At 41.2% G+C, this 20,709-nt stretch overlaps 1 protein-coding gene across 1 annotated transcript in view; it reads left to right on the top strand.

Moving 5' to 3' along the window:
• Positions 1 to 20,709, top strand: part of ROR1 (receptor tyrosine kinase like orphan receptor 1) — a 169,933-nt gene that overhangs the window by 31,311 nt on the left and 117,913 nt on the right. The window contains exons 2-3 of the mRNA XM_060294681.2: positions 13,239 to 13,526; positions 14,180 to 14,210. Of these exons, the coding sequence (XP_060150664.2) occupies positions 13,265 to 13,526; positions 14,180 to 14,210 (293 nt within the window). The 5' untranslated portion in view covers positions 13,239 to 13,264. The remainder of the gene's footprint in view (positions 1 to 13,238; positions 13,527 to 14,179; positions 14,211 to 20,709) is intronic.

Below are 20,709 nucleotides of genomic sequence, written 5' to 3'. Positions count from 1 at the left end.
CTACTTAAGAGGAAAATGTAGTTTCCCTGAGCTTTTAAGGGTCTATTTACATACAATTGACCTACTTGTAAAAATGACCTATTCTTTAAAACAAGTCTCTAAATAGTAGGTGTAGTTTCTGTGCTTCCTAAGGAAGAACCTGTAAAGGTGGCTCCTTTTTCGTTAGTCCAGATTTACAGGTTTGCTCTAAGTGCACATTTGCAGAACCATTTCTGATGTATGTGAGTTTCCTCCCCCAGAAGGAGCTGCTTCGTTGACCATTTGTTCTCTTTGGTGCTATGGACATGCTTTTTGTTTGTTTGTTTGTCATAAGCTTAATTTATTCCCCTTAGAGTCCTCTTCTTTATTCTGAGATAATGCCCCCACCTACTGCTTTTGCTTTTTAAAGGTACCTGGTTCACTGTAGCTATGGACACTCTTTAAACCTGCCCGTGTTACATAGAGGTCACAAGGCTGAGCTCAGCTTGATGCTTTAGTACTTGAACTTTTAAGAAAATGTGAGTGTTGGCTTTGCTGGGGTTTTTTTTTTTTTTTTTTTTTTGACTTTTAACCATCATGCCCCCTGGTCTACAGCAGCTTTGTTCAGCCAGAAGATGTTTATCTTCATCGAGCCATCTCTTTCCCTGACTGAAGACGTAGGCTTGAAGACTGGCCAGTTCAAGGCAAAAGTCTTGGTTGGAGATGTGGTTTCACTCTTGATCAGTCATGTGACCTTAGGCAACGTGCTTAATGTCTCAGCGCTGGTTTCTTCTTCTGGACAATGAGGAATGTAGTAGAGAATCTTCCTGGAGGTTTTGAGCAGTAAAAACAGGGCTTAGCAGGAAGCCAGGTAAGAATCAGTGGTCAGAAAGTGGTAGCTATAATTGCTCTAGCCAAGTGTTCTACATTGGCATTGCCTGCTGAGGAGAATCATTTGGGGAGCATCTAAGAAAATGCTAATACCTGAACTCCACCCAGGATCAATTAAATGTGAACTTCTAGGGGTCAGACCCAGGTGTCAGTGGAGTTTTTTTTATTATTATTCCTTAGGTGATAGCGATGTTCCATGAGGGTTGAGAATCTCTGGCTCTAGCTCCCTGTAGTGAATGTTTTTGATGTTTCAGAGAAGGATGATCTCATTTAACCTCAGCAACACTTTAGGGTAACTAGAGAGTTATTAGCCCCATTTTACAGTTGAGGAAACTGAGGCTAAGGGAGGTTAAAAAAAACAGCAAGTGAGAGGTGGTACTCAGATGTGGGGCCAAGCAGTCCAACTCCAGAGCCATGTTCTTAATTACCATGCCGCATTTCATTGTCCCGAATAGCGCCTCGAGTGAAGCTCATCAGTGGAAATTAAGATCCACCAAGTGGGGTCATCCGGTGGTCTCTGGCTCTCTGCATACCTTCAGCTTACCGACCTCCTGCTCTCCGTGTGTTCGGAACTTCCCAGCAGCCTCCTGTCAGATAACGAACTGCGGTTATTCAGAAGTCCCCTGCTATTTCTACTGATTTTTATTAAATGCAGCTTGTGGCTGTGAGTCAAGAATGTGCAAGCCGATTTAGATTATGTTTTGCATTGAGTTTATTAAGATAAAAAATATTTCCTGAGATAGTCAGAAATATTTATGGTGAAGTGTGCTGAAAGTGAATGCAGGTTGATAGCATGAACAGAATGTTCTCTCAAAGTCAAATGCGATGACCTAACCATGTTTGGCAGCCTTCCTTTATGTTTAGCTAAGCATTTTATTTCATGTCGGGAACCCCCTCCCTCTTCTGAATAGGATCAGTCCTGAAGGGGACTAGCATTTGGCATGTGCCTCTTTGATACTGAGATGCAGGCCCTGAGCCTAATTGTGACTGGCTCCCTGGCTGACTGGCTGGGTTGCCATGGCAAAGGACTGTTAAACTTTTTATATCTGGGTTTCTCTCACCTGTCAGAATGGCAATATAAGTCTTGGCCCCGCCTCCCTCCCGGGGAGTGGGGGGGAAGGGGAGGGTACTTTGAAAATTAAGTAATAAATGTTGGGAGGGATTTGTGAATGTGACGTCTTGTCAAATGGGTGAGTAATAAATGGCGTGTCTCCAAAGCTCATTTGCCTGAAACACACTTGAGCCTTCCATTTACTTAATCAACCAGCATTTATTAAATGCCTACGAAGTTCACCATCTAACACGTGGAGTGCTGGGGGGACTACGAAAAGGAGGAAATAGAGTCTCAATTCCCAGAGAGCTCATAAACTAACTTCTTTTTTCTCGCAGTTCACTTCTTAAGTTGATTAAGCGTCAGGATGAACAATGCCTGTGGTGTATTTAAAAAGCTCCCTCTCCATGATGGCTTCCACTTACAACATAAGAAACTGGTAGTGATGAGTTGTTCTCCGTACCAGTGGGTATTGTCTCCTGCTGGATGGACTCATTAAAAAGGGCAAGACTATTCCATAGTCCTGGTCAGGGGTAATAGGAAACAATGAAAGACTAAAGTGTGGCTTTACTGGGAAACGGTGCATTGGCTAATATTACGGTCTCTTGTGTCCAAAGGTCTGGGTTTGGGTCCTGGCTCTGCCACTTTCTAACTGCATGACTTTGGGCAATTACTTAACCTCTCTGTGTCTCATTTCCTTATCTCTGAAAAAAGGGTAAGAATAGTGTCTACCTCAGGATTATTTTCAAGATTAAATAAGTTAATGTGTACAAGGTGCTTAAAATGGTGCCTGGAACCTTGTAAATGCTCAGAAAAATGTTAGCTATGATCATCACTTTCTGTGGGTAATGGAGGAAATGGTGGTACTGAAAGAATCCTGGCATTTTCTTTTCATACATTTTAAAAAGCATAAATATCTTTTTTTTTTATTCAGAGTCCCAAACTTTTGCCCAGACCTACAAAAATCACTTAAGATTGCCCCCAAATCCCAAGTTGCTTATTCAGAAATAGAAAACAGACCATGCAAGCCTAGCTTATGGTATTCAGGACTTGAGCTAAATCATTTTGTTCTGAGAACCTCACACTGGTCCAATACCCATAGGGGTGGCAGAGGGCAGCTGTGGAGTGTGAAGGAAAGAGCATTGAGCTTGGAGTCCAAATCCTGGATTTAGCTTTGATTAGTTGGGACAGGTCTAGGATAGGTCTTTAAGTTCTCTGAACTTCAGTTTACCCATCCTGATTGTGTAAAAGCAATGGTAAAAATTCTGGGGCCTAAGCATGAGTCAAAACAGTGGTAACAAACTGTACTAAACTGTACTAGAAATTACTGTATTCTCCACCACCACACACTTATAGTTTAGAAAAAAAAGCCAAAATTGTGAATCACTGTATTGTACACCTGTAACTTATATAATGTTGTACATCAACTATACTTCAATTTAAAAAAAAGAAAAGCCAATTGCACTTAAGAATATCTTTGATGAAGCAGCAAAAATTATTAACTAAATCTTGACCCATGAGGTACATGTCTTTTTTAATATTTTGTATGGCAAAATGGGAAGTATACATAAGCAGTCGTGCTGACTGGTGAAACACTATGGTTGTCACAAAGAAAAGCATTTTATTACTTGAAAGAATGATTGACAATCAAACTATGGTTAATTATTCTCTAAAATAAACAAAACGAGCCTGACACTTGAAGGAAACAGGAGATAGTATTAGTTGCCAATAATAAAATTTGAGCTTTCCAGCAAAAATTTAAAATTTGGAAAACTTTTAGCCACCACCAAGAGCTTGACAGTTTCCCAATCTTTACTAATGAGATAGATGGTGATACTAATGAATGTGATTTTTCTATATTACATGATTAAATGTGTTCATATCTGGAAGATCTATGTAACTCTGAACCAATGTTTTCTAAATGAACAGGGCATGGTGTTAAAAAATCATACATGGATAAAAGATCTGTTCAACGTGCAAGATACATCAATCCATTTTAATATAACAGATTATGAAAAATTCACTAGTATGGTTTCAGATTTCACATCACAACTATTCTTTAAGAAACTACCATTTGTCTGCTGGAGAGGGTGTGGAGAAAAGGGAACCCTCCTGCACTGTTGATGGGAATGTATTGGTTGGTGCAACCGCTATGGAAAACAGTGTGGAAGTTCCTTAAAAAACAAAAAATAGAGTTACCATATGATCCAGCAATCCCACTCCTGGGCCTATATCCGGAAAAGATACATGCACCTCAATGTTCATAGCAGCACTGTTTACAATAACCAAGACATGGAAGCAACCTAAATATACACTGACAGATGATGGATAAAGATGTGGAATATACGTACAATGGAATATTACTCAGCCATTAAAAAAGAAAGAAAGAATGCCATCTGCAACAACATGGATGAACCTAGAGATTATCATACTAAGTGAAGTAAACCAAACAGAGAAAGGTAAATATCATATGATGTCACTTATATGTGGAATCTAAAAAAATGATACAAATGAACTTATTTACAAAACAGAAATAGACTCACAAACATAGAAAACAAACTTATGGTTACCAAAAGGGAAGGAGGGGAGGGATAAATTAGGAGTTTGGGATTAACATATACACACTACTGTATATAAAATAAACAACAAGGACTTACTGTATAACACAGCATACTATATTCAATATTTTGTAATAACTTATAATGGAAAAAACTGAAAAAGAATATATATATATATAACTGAATCACTTTGCTGTACACCTGAAACATTGTAAATCAACTATACTTCAATTTAAAAATGTCAAAAAAAAAAGAAACTACCATTTGTCAAATTTTGGTTTAGTATCAAAGAATACTATCCTAAATTATCTGAGAAGGCTATAAAAATACCCCTCTGTTTTCCAACTGTATGAAGCCAGATTTTCTTCGTATACTTCAACCAAAACAACATATCTCAAAAGATTGAATGCAGAAAGAGGAGAGTCCAGCTGTCTGGTCTTAAGCCAAATGATAGATCAATGACAATAGAAAACAGTGCCACTCTTCTCACTATTTGCATGTGTATCAGGAGGTGCAGGGGGGAATATAGTTATTTTTCATGACAATATTTGTTAAGTAATGAGATTATTTTCAAATAAATTAGTAAACAAATATTTTAAAATTTTCTCTTAGGGGTCCTCAATATTTTAAAGAGTGTATAGGGGGTTCTGAATCCAAGGGGTTTGAGAACTTCTGTCCTGGAACAAGGACTCTGGAGCCAAAATAATTTTTTAAAGATTTTTTTTAAAGAATTACTGTTTTTCAAATTAATTAATTAAGTAATTAAAATTTATTTTTGGCTGCATTAGGTTTTCATTACTGCACGCGGGCTTTCTTTTAGCTGCATTGAGCGGGGGCTACTCTTCGTTGCGGTGCACGGGCTTCTCATTGCGGTGGCTTCTCTTGTTGCGGAGCACGGGCTCTAGGCGTGTGGGCTTCAGTAGTTGTGGCATGTGGACTCCGTAGTTGTGGCACACGGGATCTAGAGCGCAGGCTCAGTAGTTGTGGCGCACGGGCTTAGTTGCTCCGCGGCAGGTGGGATCTTCCCGGACCAGGGCTTGAAACCGTGTCCCCTGCGTTGGCAGATGGATTCTTAACCACTGCGCCACCAGGGAAGCCCTAAAGATTTTCTTTTAGAGAAGTTTTAGGTTCACAGCAAAATTGAAGGGAAGATACAGAGATTTTTTTGTATACACCCTGCCCCTTTACATGCATAATCTCTCCCGTTATCAACATTCCCCACCAGAGTCGTACATCTGTTAAAACTGGTGAAATTACATTGACACATCATAATCACCCAAAGTTCATAGTTTACATTATAGCTCACTCTTGTGTTGTACGTTCCATGGATTTATACAAATGTATAATGACATGTATCCACCATTATAGAATCAGAGAGAGTATTTTCACTGCCCTAAAAATCCTCTGTGCTCTGCCCATTCATTCCCCCCACCCCAGTCTCTGGTAACCATTGATAATTCTACTGTCTAAAGTTTTACCTTTTCCAGAATGTCCTATAATTGGAATCATGCCATATGTAGCCTTTTAAGATTGGCTTCTTTCACTTAGTAATATGTATTTATGCTTCCTTTATGTGTTTTCATGGCTTGATAGCTCATTTCCTTTTAACACTGAATAATATTCCATAGTCTAGATGTACTACAGTTTATCCATTTATCTACTGAAGGACAGCTTGTTTGCTTCCAGCTTTTGGCAATTGTGAATAAAGCTACAAACATCCATGTGTAGGGTTTTGTGTGGACATGTTTTCAACTACTTTGGGTAAATACCAAGGAGTGAGATTGCTGGATCATATGGTAAGAGTATTTTTATTTTTGTAAGAAACTGCCAAACTATATTCCAAAGTAGCTGTAACATTTTGCATTCCCACCAGCAATGAGAGAGAGTTCCTGTTGCTCCATGTCTTCATCAGCATTTGGTAATGTCAATGTTCTGGATTTTGATCATTCTAATGGGTGTTTAGTGTAACTCATTGTTTTAATTTGCGTTTCCCTGATGACATATGATGTGGAACATCTTTTCATATGTCTCTTTGACATTTTTCTTCTTTGGTGAGGTATCTGTTCAAGTATTGGCCCATTTTTTATTGGGGTTGCTTTCTTATGGTTGAGTTTTAAGAGTTCTTTGTATATTTTGGTACTTTACCAGATGTGTCTTTTGCAAATGTTTTCTCCCAGTCTGTGGCTTGTCTTCTCATTCTGTTGATATTGTCTTTTGCAGAACAGACATGTTAAATTTTAATAAAGTCCAGTTTATCATTTATTTATTTCATAGATCATGTCTTTGTTGTCATATCTAAAAAGTCATTTCCATACTCAAGATCATCTGGGTTTTCTCCTATGTTATCTTCCAGGAATTTTGTAATTTTGCATCTTATGTTTAGGTCCGTGATCCATTTTGAGTTAATTTTTGTGACGGGTGTAAGGGCTGTGTCTAGCTTCATTTTTGCATGTGGATGTACAGTTGTTTCAGCACTATTTGTTGAGAAGACTGTCTTTGCTCCTTTGTGGTGACTTTGCTTCTTTGTCAAAGATCAGTTGATTATATATAGGTAGTCCACTGGACTCTATTTCTGGGCTGTCTGTTCTCTTTCATTGGTCTATTTGTCTATTCTTTCACCAGTATCACACTGTCTTGATTACTGTAGCTTTATAGCAAGTCTTGAAGTTGGGTAGTGTCAGTCCTCCAGCTTTGTTCTTCTCCTTCAGTATTATGTTGGCTATTCTGGCTCTTTTGCCTCTCATATAAACTTTAGAATCAGTTTGTCGATATTCACAAAATAATTTGCTGGGATTTAGACTGAAATCTAAATCAATCTAAATCTGAATCAATAATTGTTTTGTCTCACTTCTACTTACTATGTGATCTTGGATGGCTTTTTTACCATCCCTGTGCCTTAGATATCTCATGTATAAAATGAGGACAATAATAATGGTTTGTAACAACACCTGCCGTGGTAATAAGTACCCTTTAGATGTTAACTATTATCATCATTATATTGTATCATCATCATTGTCATTGTCACCATCATCATTATTACTAGTACCCCCACTGGGAGACATAGTTCATTCAGAGACACAGAGCTAGAGGTGGAGTCAGCAGAATTGGAATTTTTTCTCTCTCCAGCCAGATTATATCCCACCTCCCACTCACCAGTCTGCCATCTCAACATTTGTGGTCCACAAAAGCAGGGAAAGAAGGATGAGAAAGCTTCCACAGCTCAAGCACACATTGTCAGAGGTATTGAATAAAGCCACTGAAAAAAATATTGTTAAGAAACAAAATTCAAGTGAACAAATTTTTTAAATCTTATTGGTTTTATTCAACAATTCATGAATCAGGCAGCATCCCATCTAGCAGATAGAAAGGAGTTCTGAAGAGCTGTACAAAATGAAAGACTTGTATAGGCAGAAAGGGGCAGAACAGGGTTGTTCCTAGCAAAGAGTAGATTGTTTGTGGCAAGGTCACTTTTAGGGCACAGCAGGGGTCTATCAGGCAGATCACCTCACTAGTGCTGACTAGGTAATTCCAGATTGATTGGTTTAAGAGTCCATTCCTGGGAGAGGTTGAAAGTGTAATTAAGTTAGGTATTAAGTCCCGGTTTGGTGATGTGGACTTAGCACAAGTGACTCCACTTTGGGCCTTTTTTTTTTTTTTTTTCTTGCAGTACGTGGGCCTCTCACCGCTGTGGCCTCTCCCGTTGCAGAGCACAGGCTGCGGATGCGCAGGCTCAGCGGCCATGGCTCACGGGCCCAGCCGCTCCGCGGCATGTGGGATCTTCCCAGACCAGGGCATGAACCCACGTCCCCTGCATCAGCAGGTGGACTCTCAACCACTGCACCACCAGGGAAGCCCTGGGCCTTTTTTAACAGTATGAATAGCCAGGCTTAAACGTACAGGCCAAAATGCTTTTTCTGGCATTCAGACTCAGTCAGTACCTGCTGTCTGCTGTCGACTGAAAAAACTGCACAACCTAAAAGCTGACAATTGTTTTATTTGGCAGACTTACTGAAGACTTAAGCCCGGGATACAGCCTCTTAGGTAGCTCTCAGGGACAGTTTCAGAGGTATGGGAGGAGCCAGGACATATAGGAACTTTCCCCCCCAAAAAAAAAAAAAAGCCCCCCAAAACCAAATGAACAACAACAACAAAACCAGATAGTCAGAACATCAAAAGATTACTGCTAATTAAAGAAAAACCAGATATCTCAAGTTAATGAATGAATTTAGTGCTTTTCTATAGGGGAAGATGCAAGAGCCTGGACTTAATGAAATTATTCCTTTGCTATGCAGCTTAACTATCTAGGGCCAGTAATCTCTTTTTTTTCTCCATCCTGAATCCTTTCAGGATGTACCATTGGGGTTGGGGGGGTGGTAGAGGAATTCAGCTGTAGTGGCTGACGGCTCAATGGCCGCCACATCTTGTTTACTGATATGGCAGGCGGCATTCTTAGTCCACACTGCCATCCAGTGCTTCTGTAGCTGAGGCCCATATGGAAATTTACACTATTTCAGGAGGTGCAGACCGCACAGGCCCATCTAATAGATCATGACTCCAAAGCCCAGTTGCAGCTAGGTGGTGGCAAACTGGTATCAGGTCCAGTTTACAGATTTCCTCTGCCCTGGGCTGCTTCGCTGGGATGCCCAGGTGTTCTCTGAAAGAAATGACTAGTCCATAACCTGCAATGGTCACGCCAGTGCTGGGTGTAGAACAGAGAGTGGGTCCCCTAGTTTGGCCCATGAGGCTGCTCCAGGAGGATCCAGATAGTTCTGGGAAGAGAATGGATCACGGCCAGAGGCTTGTTAACAGCAAGGCTGATAGCAATGATTCAGACATGCGTTTTTATTTTATTTTATTCCAGTCACAAAATGCTTTCGTGTTGTTTAGGCCAAATGTGTTTCTGATGCTTCCAGTCTTTGCCAAACTGAGGACCAGATCATTTGCTTGTTTTACTTATTAAGTGAGCAGCTACAGATGGCAAATAAATTGAACATTATTCTTTATCACTAAAAAGTTAGAACCAAATTCCCTGTGTTTATGGCAAGGCTCCTTTGTTCAGTAGACACAAAGATTTGTTTACATTTCCTTTGTTCTCCCTGGAAACATACTGCCTGAGCCAGCTATTACACTGATTTCAAGATGCCCTGTAACCCTTGTTTTTTTGTTTTTTTTTTTTTTTTGCGGTATGCGGGCCTCTCACTGTTGTGGCCTCTCCCGTTGCAGAGCACAGGCTCCGGATGCGCAGGCTCAGTGGCCATGGCTCACGGGCCTAGCCGCTCTGCAGCATGCGGGATCTTCCCGGACCGGGGCATGAAGCCATGTCCCCTGCATCGGCAGACGGACTCGCAACCACTGCACCACCAGGGAAGCCCCCTTGTTTTTGTTTTAGGTAGATATGATATAGAACTTCACGGACAAATTAACCACTCTGTCCTGCAGTGTGTTAGTTATGTGATCTTGGGCAGGTGGCCTCATCCCTCGGATCTGTTCTGTAAAGTCAGGACTGGACATGGCCAGGAAACCAATCAGTTCGATGGATAATCATTCCCCATTTTTAGGCATAAGTTATTTGTGAGGAAAAAGAAAAGAAAAAAATAGCTAATATAATAGCAGAAACTTTCACATGCTGTTTGCTCCGTGCCAGACCCTATTCAAAGTACTTTCCATGTATTAATTAATATAATCCTCACAGTAGCCCTATGAGGGAGATATAATTATCGTACTAATTTCACAGGTAACAAAATTTGAGACACAGAGAGGTTGAATAACTTGCCCAAGGTCACACAGCTGATAAGTAGCAGAACCAGGATGCGAATTCAGACATTCTAGCTTCAGAGTTTGTGAGGGTTGATTTCATCTGGTGGATCAACCCGTACTAATTTGTTTTCAAGAAATTTGAGTACACCTTCAGAGAATACTTGAAATACTCCACCCAGTTATAGAGCTCTCTGTCTCTGGGCTAATTTATGATCCTAGAAGAAAAAATTTGAAGAACTGTGTGTCTGTGATTGTAGTATCATGCAAAGTAACTGGGGTTTGGAGGCAAAGGAAACAGTTTAAAGTTCCAGCTCATCCTTTTATATTTTACGCTATGAGGGCTTGGCCAAAAAGCTTGCTGGGATTTCAGTAGCAACTTCCTATGGGGGAAGAACCAAAGAAATAAAGTAGAATTGACTTTTGTTTTCTTGACGAAAACTCGACAGTCATGTCAACCCCTGAGATGCACAGGTAGACACTGTCATCCTGGCCTCTGGGGAGTGTGGTTGATGTTGGCTGGCTTTGATATTTAAAGGAGGTAGAAATCTGGGAGAGGGAGCCAGGCTGTGGGAGTACCTGAGTGACGGCACCTCTTGCCACTGTGGAGACCTCTCTGAAACCGTGCAACTCAGATTGGGACTCGAACCCACGCACCAGGACTCGAACCCTGCCAAACCCAGGTTAGGACTTGAAATACAGTCTTTTAATTGAGATCACACACCTGGTCCCAGGACTTAATGAAGCTCAGGTTCTTGATGTCTTGTCGCAGAAAGACTTCAGTGAGAGACAAAGTGATAGGTGAGAAGTGGATTTATTTAGAGAGAAACAGACTTCACAGACAGAGTGTGGGCCATCTCAGAAGGTGAGAGGACCCGATACATGGGGTGGTTAGTTTTTATGGGCTGGGTAATTTTATATGCTAATGAGCGGGAGGATTATTCCAACTATTTTCGGAGAAGGGGCAGGGATTTCCAGGAATTGGGCCACCGCCCATTTTTTGGCCTTTTACGGTTAGCCTCAGAACTGTCATGGCACTGGTGGGTGTGTCATTTAGATGGTAATATATTACAACGAGCGTATAATGAGGCTCTAGGTCCACTGGAAGTCGAATCTTCTGCCATCTTGGACCTAGTTGTTTCTAACCAGTTTTTGTCATGTCCTATGGCTATGTCATTCTTTTAAAGGCTGTGCCCTGCCCCCTTCCCTCCTGTTTCACCTCCAACTCAAAGCTGGACCCATGCTACAGAAAGGACAGGAAACGGGAGGTAGCCTCAAGGAGAAGGGCCTATCAGAGGATATCAGGTCAGTGAGGTACCTGGCTTCTGGAGGGAAACCATAACACCAGCCAGAACACATAGCTAAAGGTTAGACCCATGAACCAGACAATCCTGGCTGGAGTTAGGGGAAGATCACAGCCCTGTGGGTTTGTGGATATGTGTAAACCCCAGCTCTTCTTTAAGGAAGAAGTTTGAATTCTGTCTCCCCTCCTCAGTGTGACTCAGGCTACCAAAGCAATCGGATGGGGTGGAAAGAGCTAGGTTTTTGAGCCAGAGAGAGCTGAACCAGCCCTTGGCTCAGCTGTGTGGCCTTGGGCAAGTCACTTAACCTCTCTGATCCTAGGTCTCCTCATTGTTGAGCAGCGATGACAATTCCTCCTCCCTTGTGGGGTTATAGGGCAGGTAAATACTAAAGTAAAGCCCCTGGCATATGGCAGGACTTAGAGTCTATCTGTTCTTACTACTGTACTAACCAGCTTGGCTCAGTTGAACTTTGTTTAGGTGCTAGGCTGAGCCTGAGGACACAAAGTCGTTAGTGCTAGAAGCTTTGGGCACAATGTACATCTTACTGTGTGACCACAGGGCAAGTCAGCTAATCTCTGAGACATCTCCCCTGCAGCTGGGCATCATGATACTTCCTGTGCCTTTCCTACCTCACGGGGTTATTAGAGGATAACAGGAGACAGAGTAAAAGGCATTGCACAGAAGTTGTTATTATTATAAAAATAATAGAACACTGATTAATATATATGAGTGCTTACTTTGCGCCATATACTAGTTTAAATGCTTCCCATGCCTTGCCTGATCTAATTTTAATTTTTTTTTTTTTTTTGCTTTTCATCTGATTTAATTTTAATCCTCTCACAGTTTTGCCAGGTAGAGGGGGTGGAGCAGGGATTCACTACTAAGGATCTTGGGGGTACTTTCTGGGATACTGATGATGTTCTGTTGTTCTATATCTTGATAGGGGCATCGGTTACATGGGTACATGCATTTGTCAAGGCTCGTGGGACTGTGCAATTAAGACTGATACATTTCATAGAATATAAATTATATCTCAGTTAAAAATTGAATGCATAGAATAATATATTGTAATGTGTTGCGGTTGACATGAGTAACATTATGGAAATAATTTCATTGCCTCTCACCACTTTGTCTGCCAGCAGCCTGGCCTTCATAACCCTTATTATATCATCACTGACAGGAAGATTTTCAGCACCCTTCCCAGTCTTGGGCCATGTGGATATAAATATATTACTCCTACCTTTCCAGTTTTTCATACTTTCTCTCTTATCAAAAGTGAACAAACTGGTAGGATCTTTGCCAGAATGTTAAGAGGGATGTCATTTCAGGATGATGTAAATTTTACTTCTTTTTCTTTTTCACTGTGTTGTTTGAGTTTGTAACAAGAAGCATGCATTTTTTTTTTATACTCCGAAACACAAAAGCTCATCTTGTCTTGGCCGAGAAATTTATCCATGGGTACCACATTGTCATTTGAAAACTTTGGGTTTTATACCATGGTTAGTAACAAATTTCCTTCCAAGCAGCAGACTCTATGGGTGATTGTTTAGTAGTCACAGGGTCTCGGTAAAGGGATGATTTCAACCATCCCTTGTCTGTCTCCACCATGCCGCTCCTGTTCAGTCTCTCTGTGGTCTGGGGCACACAGAGTGAGTTTGGGTTGCTTGGAGGTACTCTCCAGCAGTCTGCCCCTCTCACCTGCCTGCTTCTCCCTGTGCACAGAGTCTTACCTGGCCCTCGATGAACCGATGAATAACATCACCACGTCCCTGGGGCAGACGGCAGAACTGCACTGCAAAGTCTCTGGGAATCCGCCTCCCACTATCCGCTGGTTCAAAAATGATGCACCTGTGGTCCAGGAGCCCCGGAGGATCTCCTTTCGGGCAACCAACTATGGCTCTCGGCTACGGATTAGAAACCTCGACACCACAGACACGGGCTACTTCCAGTGCGTGGCGACGAACGGCAAGAAGGTGGTTTCTACCACTGGAGTCTTGTTTGTCAAGTTCGGTAAGCGGCTTCCTACTGGGGATGGCCTTTGGCCCTCAGCCTCCGCGGGGGTGAGGAGGTCCTGGGTGTGCCCAGCAACACAGAAGCTGGTCCTCTTGTACCCATTTTAGAAATAAGTAAACCAAGGCCCAGCATTTAAGTACTATGTTCACGGTCACCCAGCCAGTAAACTGCAGAGCAGCAGGGTCCAGATAGGGCTGACCTCAGCCCCAATTCTAAGTCACCGCATCAGTGAATTCTCAACAAGAATGTTCCTTGTCCAGAGAAGTTGGGAAGATTTCCAGCACACAGGCTCCTTTTCTGTCCAGCTGCCATCACAGACCCCTGCCTGCTGTTGCAATGAACGTCCTCATGCTCATTCAGCCTCCCACTGAAACTCGCTGCATCTCGAGAGGATGCCTACTCTGACTCATTTTTTAGCCCTTGTCTTAGCATTTTTCAGGCTCTGAACTGTGGGATATAGACACAGTCTCACTGGTATGTTTTTTCATAGAGGTGGTTGGGGGAGCTGGAGCAAAATAATAAATTCCAGAAAAATAAATATCACCTCGGGGTGGCTGAGAACTTTGGTCCGTAATGGTTTGACTGTCCTGATGTTCACCCTCCAATAACCCAGACTGACTGTTTCTTTTGTTTTTCTTTCATTTCTTCAGGCCCCCCTCCCACTGCAAGTCCAGGGTCCTCGTAAGTACTTAGATCTTCTTTCTTGTCTTTTTAAAGCGCTTCTCCAGAGTTGCTAGGGCAAAGGCAATGTTGTCCTCTGCTTGGGTCAAAACACTGTGTTTCCAGATTTCATTCCATTTTGCCCTGCCCTCATTCCATTTTGCTTTTTCTTTGATATGAAGATTCATAGGAGACCAGCACTGGCAGTAACCTCAAGCATGGTAATGTTGATTCTGAGCAATCAAAGCAAAAAGTCTACTTACATGTACTATTTTAAAATTAAGCTAACATTTAGTTACAATGGGTTTGGTAAAATCAAACAAAAAAAATGAAACACTGCTGGCTTAGGAACCTATACTCTAGTCTTTGCTTAAAAGGCTCTGTTCTCCGTTTCTGCAAATATTTCTGATGCTTTAGTTATTGAACAGGTCATCTGTTGGGTGATCACTTTATTTTTATTCCCTTTAAAAAACTCAGGCAGAAGTTCTGACTCACCTAGGAGAAGAAAGCCCTGTGTCTGGATGAGAGTTACATGGAAGTTTGATTCATTTTGAGTCCCTTATTAATAGAGTCTCAAGATTCAGTTTCTTTAACTGACACTATTGTTGATACATTTTTCCTTTTCTGGCTAAGGGAATCTCTTCTTTCATTGTAGGAGCATTCACTTGGGTTATTTTTATTTATGTATAATTTTTATTTTGGGGGGGAGACCCATTTATTAAAACCCTTGCTCTGCAAGAAAATATATTCCATATTTTGTAGATTTCTGAAGTAAAACTTGCCGGGTTCTGCCATGAGAGCATCAAAATGCCTGGCCTTGACTAAACCAATGGCAAGTACAACAGCAGCTTAATTTGCTCTAATCCTCTCTGCGCCTCTTAATTACAGTGTGGGATGTTTAAATATATTTGTGTGTTCCTGGAGGCCCAGTGGCCCACAATCCCATTAATAAAACAGGTAACGGGTAAAAATAAACATTGGCTTTCAGCCACACGGTTCTGCTATTTCATCAGCCAATTAAAGGCAACTGTTAGAGAGTCTTTAAAATCACCCAAGTGCTAACTGCATTCTACTTGCTCAGGTAGAAAATGCTGATTCATCTTAAAAACAGATCAGAAGTGTGGTCACTGTGCCTTGCATTTCTTTCTCCTTTTTTTAAAATAAATTTATTTATTTATTTTTGGCTGCGTTGGGTCTTCGTTGCTGTGCGCGGGCTTTCTTTTTAGTTGCGGCGAGCGGGGGCTACTCTTCGTTGCGGTGCACAGTCCTCTCATTACGGTGGCTTCTCTTGTTGCGGAGCACAGGCTCTAGTTTCGCGGGCTTCAGTAGTTGTGGCACGTGGGCTCAGTAGTTGTGGCACGTGGGCTCAGTAGTTGTGGCTCGTGGGCTCTAGAGCGCAAGCTCAGTAGTCGTGGCACGAGGGCCCAGTTGCTCCGCGGCATGTGGGATCTTCCTGGACCAGGGCACTCACCCGTGTCCCCTGCCTTGGCGGCAGACTCCTAACCGCTGCTCCACCAGGGAAGCCCTGCCTTGCATTTCTTAAAGTTAATCTTTTTTTTTTTTTTGGTGAACTCACTTATTGGTTGATATGTGGAATCCTTTTGAAGTCTTATTTAAGCAAAGATGAAAACTTTTGTTACTGGCTGTAAAAATGCTTCCCACTCCGGTACCTTATTTGTTCCTGTTAATCTGAGTTTCAAATGTTGTTGATAATCTGTATCCTAGGTTGATTAATGTGGTTCACTAGTCTGCCTTTGCTATTAAGCACTGGGCTGTTGACTTTCTACCTGTTGTATTTGTATCAGAGTTCCTTTTTTTAGTATCAGAATTATTTTTAAACCCTTTTATGTCCTTACTTGAAGTTTTCATTCTTTCTTTGCTGCTACCTTTCTGATGAACCCAGTCTATCTTCCATGGTTTTTAATTTCATACAAAGATAGCATTCTGCTTTTCTGAGCTGCTATCTATGGAAAGGGTATTGAAGTTCCTTAAGGATGCTCAACCGTAGCTAAAAGTATCCTTTGATGTCAGGAACTCTGTTTTATGTTAGCTGTCCATTTATCCATCATGTTAATCGGCAATAGCATGAAATGTACACTTGCCATGTTTTCTTGGAGGGAGCTGCAAAAAAAATACAATCAAAGTTGGAAATCCTGCAGGGCCTTCTGCAGCTCAATCTTTATCCTCAGTTTGGCATTTTGATACCCTTTTCTCTCATTCCCTTAGAAACTGGCGATGTATCCTGCTTTTTTCTCCTTTCTCAGCTGCCACCACTTACCCTATCTCTAAGAGTTCCTTTCTTCCTAAGGCTTACTCCCAGATGGAATGCTAGTTCCCTTCTGTATCCTCATAGCCCTCAACCAGCAGCCAAACCTCCCTACAAGGGGACAGGCAGGACGTAACAACATAATAGCCATGGGGAATATCACCGCATTGAGGAGTGCTCTGAAAGCCTTTCGTCAAACTGCACCGTCCTTTCCCAATGCAGGAGTGAAGTGCAGTTGTAAGATTGCTCTGTTTACTTAAAGGCAGCACCGCAAGAATTACTGCAAGGAAACCAAATGCAAGTTCATGACGCACGCTGACATTTGGAACAGTGAAATATATTAGGTGTATGAAACCTGGTGAGAGCTGAGTGCCCACTGAGGCCACAGGGCTATATACCCCTGGACTGGGATGGGCTTGTAGGGCCCTGGGGACTATGGCCCAGGAAGGCAAAGTATGTGAGGCACTCACCACTCCCTCTAGGGACTGCATCAGGTCCTCACATGAAGCTTCCAGGATGGCATTTTAGTTTGTAGTAGGAGCAGGTTAGAGCTGTTGGTTTGGCTTCTGTTCATAGCTGCAGGCTAGCTTTCTTCTGTCATTGCTGGGCCCTGCCCACCTCTAACAATTATCGGACCTGGGGCATGAGCACAAGTGGAGGCCCACATACCACACATGTACATATTTAAATGTTGTAAATCAAGCTAGCAAACTGCTCAGTGAAATATGTTCTGTCCTCCCACATTGACACATATACCTTCATAATGACAAAAGTTAAAAATATATGCAAAATTATGGTTTGTATATGACTGGCAGCCAGGTGCTATCAAAAATGACTACTTAAATCATTCTTCTTCATGCCTGGATATTCGGTAAAGGGGGCCAGAGATATTATATGTCATTCATAGATTGTTATATATTAGTTCCATTAAAACTTTTTTTATTGCCTTCATTTCAGCAGAATGAATGCCTAATGTTGTTCTAAACAAGATTTTCACATAGTGTGTATTCTTCTGACATTCTTTGGCTTGTAGGTGCATCACCCATTTTCTGCTTTGATACTCGCATGGCATTCTCCCTGTGTGTGTCTCCAAATTTCCTCTTTCCATAAGGACACCAGTCATATTGTATTTGGACCCATCCCAATGACCCCTTTTAAGCATGATTACAGGGGTAACAGATTACCTCTGTAATCAAGTTACCCTGTTTCCAAATAAGATCACATTCTGAGCTGTTGGGGATTATGACTTCAACATGTGAATTTAAGGGCACACAATTTGACTCATAACAAGTAATATTGCAAAATTTTTCTTAGCCATGTGAAACTGTTGCAAATATACTCTCATTTGTGAGAACTTTCAGAAGCACTGATTGGAATACAAAGCAAAACAGGCAAATGGATGCTCGGTTATACTGGGAATGATAGTTTGTTGTACAAGAATCTATTGCATTCAGACTGGGAAGAAGAATTTGACAAGTTGATTAACTTATCATTTTTCTTACTGAAGTGCTTTTTTTTTTCATTTAAGCTACTATTTTTTTTAACATCTTTATTGGAGTATGATTGCTTTACAATGGTGTGTTAGTTTCTGCTTTATAACAAAGTGTATCAGTTATACATATACATATGTCCCCATATCCCCTCCCTCTTGCATGCCCCTCCCTCCCACCCTCCCTATCCCATCCCTCTAGGTGGTCACAAAGCACCGAGCTGATCTCCCTGTGCTATGCGGCTGCTTCCCACTAGCTATCTATTTCATGTTTGGTACTGTATATATGTCCATGCCACTCTCTCACTTTGTCACAGCTTACCCTTCCCCCTTCCCCCTCCCCATATCCTCAAGTCCATTCTCTAGTAGGTCTGTGTCTTTATTCCCGTCTTGCCCCTAGTTTCTTCATGACCTTTTTTTTTTCTTAGATTCCATATATATGTGTTAGCATACGGTATTTGTTTTTCTCTTTCTGACTTACTTCACTCTGTATGACAGATTCTAGGTCCATCCACCTCACTACAAATAACTCAATTTCGTTTCTTTTAATGGCTGAATAATATTCCATTGTATATATGTGCCACATCTTCTTTATCCATTCATCCGATGATGGACACTTAGGTTGCTTCCATGTCCTGGCTATTGTAAATAGTGCTGCAATGAACATTGCAATACATGACTCTTTTTGAATTATGGTTTTCTCAGGGTATATGTCCACTAGTGGGATTGCTGGATCATATGGTAGTTCTATTTTTAGTTTTTTATGGAACCTCCATACTGTTCTCCACAGTGGCTGTATCAATTTACATTCCCACCAACAGTGCAAGAGGGTTCCCTTTTCTCCACACCCTCTCCAGCATTTATTGTTTGGAGAGTTTTTGATGATGGCCATTCTGACCAGTGTGAGATGATATCTCATTGTAGTTTTGATTTGCATTTCTCTAATGAGTAGTGATGTTGAGCATCCTTTCATGTGTTTGTTGGCAATCTGCATATCTGCTGTGGAGAAATGTCTGTTTAGGTCTTCTGCCCATGTTTGGATTGGGTTGTTTGTTTTTTTGTTATTGAGCTGTATGAGCTGCTTGTAAATTTTGGATATTAATCCTTTGTCAGTTGCTTCATTTGCAAATATTTTCTCCCATTCTGAGGGTTGTCTTCTGGTCTTGTTTATGGTTTCCTTTGCTGTGCAAAAGCTTTTAAGTTTCATTAGGTCCCATTTGTTTATTTTTGGTTTTATTTCCATTTCTTTAGGAGGTGGGTCAAAAAGGATCTTGCTGTGATTTATGTCATAGAGCGTTCTGCCTATGTTTTCCTCTAAGAGTTTGATAGTGTCTGGCCTTACATTTAGGTCTTTAATCCATTTTGAGCTTATTTTTGTGTATGGTGTTAGGGAGTGTTCTAATTTCATTCTTTTACATGTAGCTGTCCAGTTTTCCCAGCACCACTTATTGAAGAGGCCGTCTTTTCTCCACTGTATATTCTTGCCTCCTTTATCAAAGATAAGGTGACCTGAAGTGCTTTTGCCACCACAACCCTTCCTGCTCTCCAAGCAGTGTCCATCACTTCCACTGGCAGTGGCACAACTCACAAACCTTCACAGTATACAATCATGGTTGTCTTCTGTTTCAAGGACATAGGGTAAGAGATGTTAGAGAAGGGGTCCCTAGGACCAGAACAGTGTTAGTCGGTCACGGGAGTGGATGTTTAAGGCTTGGATCACTGTGCCAGCACTTAGTGCCAGATCCCAGAGAGTCCCATGTGTACTCTACACTTATTCAGTTTATTTTCCATGTACTTTTGGTATGTGGGCCCGGGACAGGGGCCTTCTTTTTCTGTTTTTTTTAATAACAATTTTACTGAGATATAGTTCACATGCCATAAAATTCACAATTTTAAACTATAAAATTCAGTGTTTCTAATATATTCACAGTGTGGTGTAACCTTCACTACTATCTTATTTGAGGATATTTTCACCGTCTCATAAAGAATCTCCTCCCAGTCCCTGATAACCTCTAGTGTGCTTTCTGTCTCTATGAATTTACCTGGTCTAGATAGTTCATATAAGTAGAATCATACAATATTTGTCCCTTTGTGTCTGGCTTCTTTTATCTAGCATACTGGTTCCAGGGTTCATCCACATTATAGCATGTGTCGGTACTCCATCCTTTTTTATGGCTGAATAATGTTCCATTGTATTCCATGTTTTGTTTATCCATTCATCTCTTGGTGGACTTTGGGGTTACTGCCACTTTTTGCCTATTCTGAGTAATGCTGCAATGTTCATGTACAAGTTTTTGTGGAGTGTGTGTTTTCTGTTCTCTTGAATGTATACCTAGGAATGGAATTCCAGGGGCATATTTCTATGTTTAACTTTCTGAAGAACTACAAAACTCTTTTTTAAAGGGCTCTACCATTTTATGTACCCTTTTATCCTCCTACAAAGAATGTATGAAGGTTCCAATTTCTCCTATGTTCCTTCTATTTATTTTTAATTATTATAACCATCCTAGTGGATGTGCAGCTGTTATTTTTTTTTCATTGTGATTTTGATTTGCATTTTTGTAATGCCTAATGATGTTGATCATCTTTTTATATGCTCATTAGCCATTTGTATGACTTCTTTGGAGAAATGGCTGTTCAAAGTCTTTGCCCATTTTTAAATTGGGGTTTTTGCCTTTTTATTCTTGAGTTGTAAGAGTTCTTCACATATTGTGGCTACTGTACCCTTATCACATATATGACTTGCCAGTATTTTCTCCCACTCT

This window comes from Globicephala melas, chromosome 1, assembly GCF_963455315.2.
Source record: "Globicephala melas chromosome 1, mGloMel1.2, whole genome shotgun sequence".
NCBI lineage: Eukaryota > Metazoa > Chordata > Mammalia > Artiodactyla > Delphinidae > Globicephala > Globicephala melas.
The sequence above is the reverse complement of the archived record's forward strand: the minus strand, read 5'-3'. Positions and strand labels throughout refer to the sequence as shown.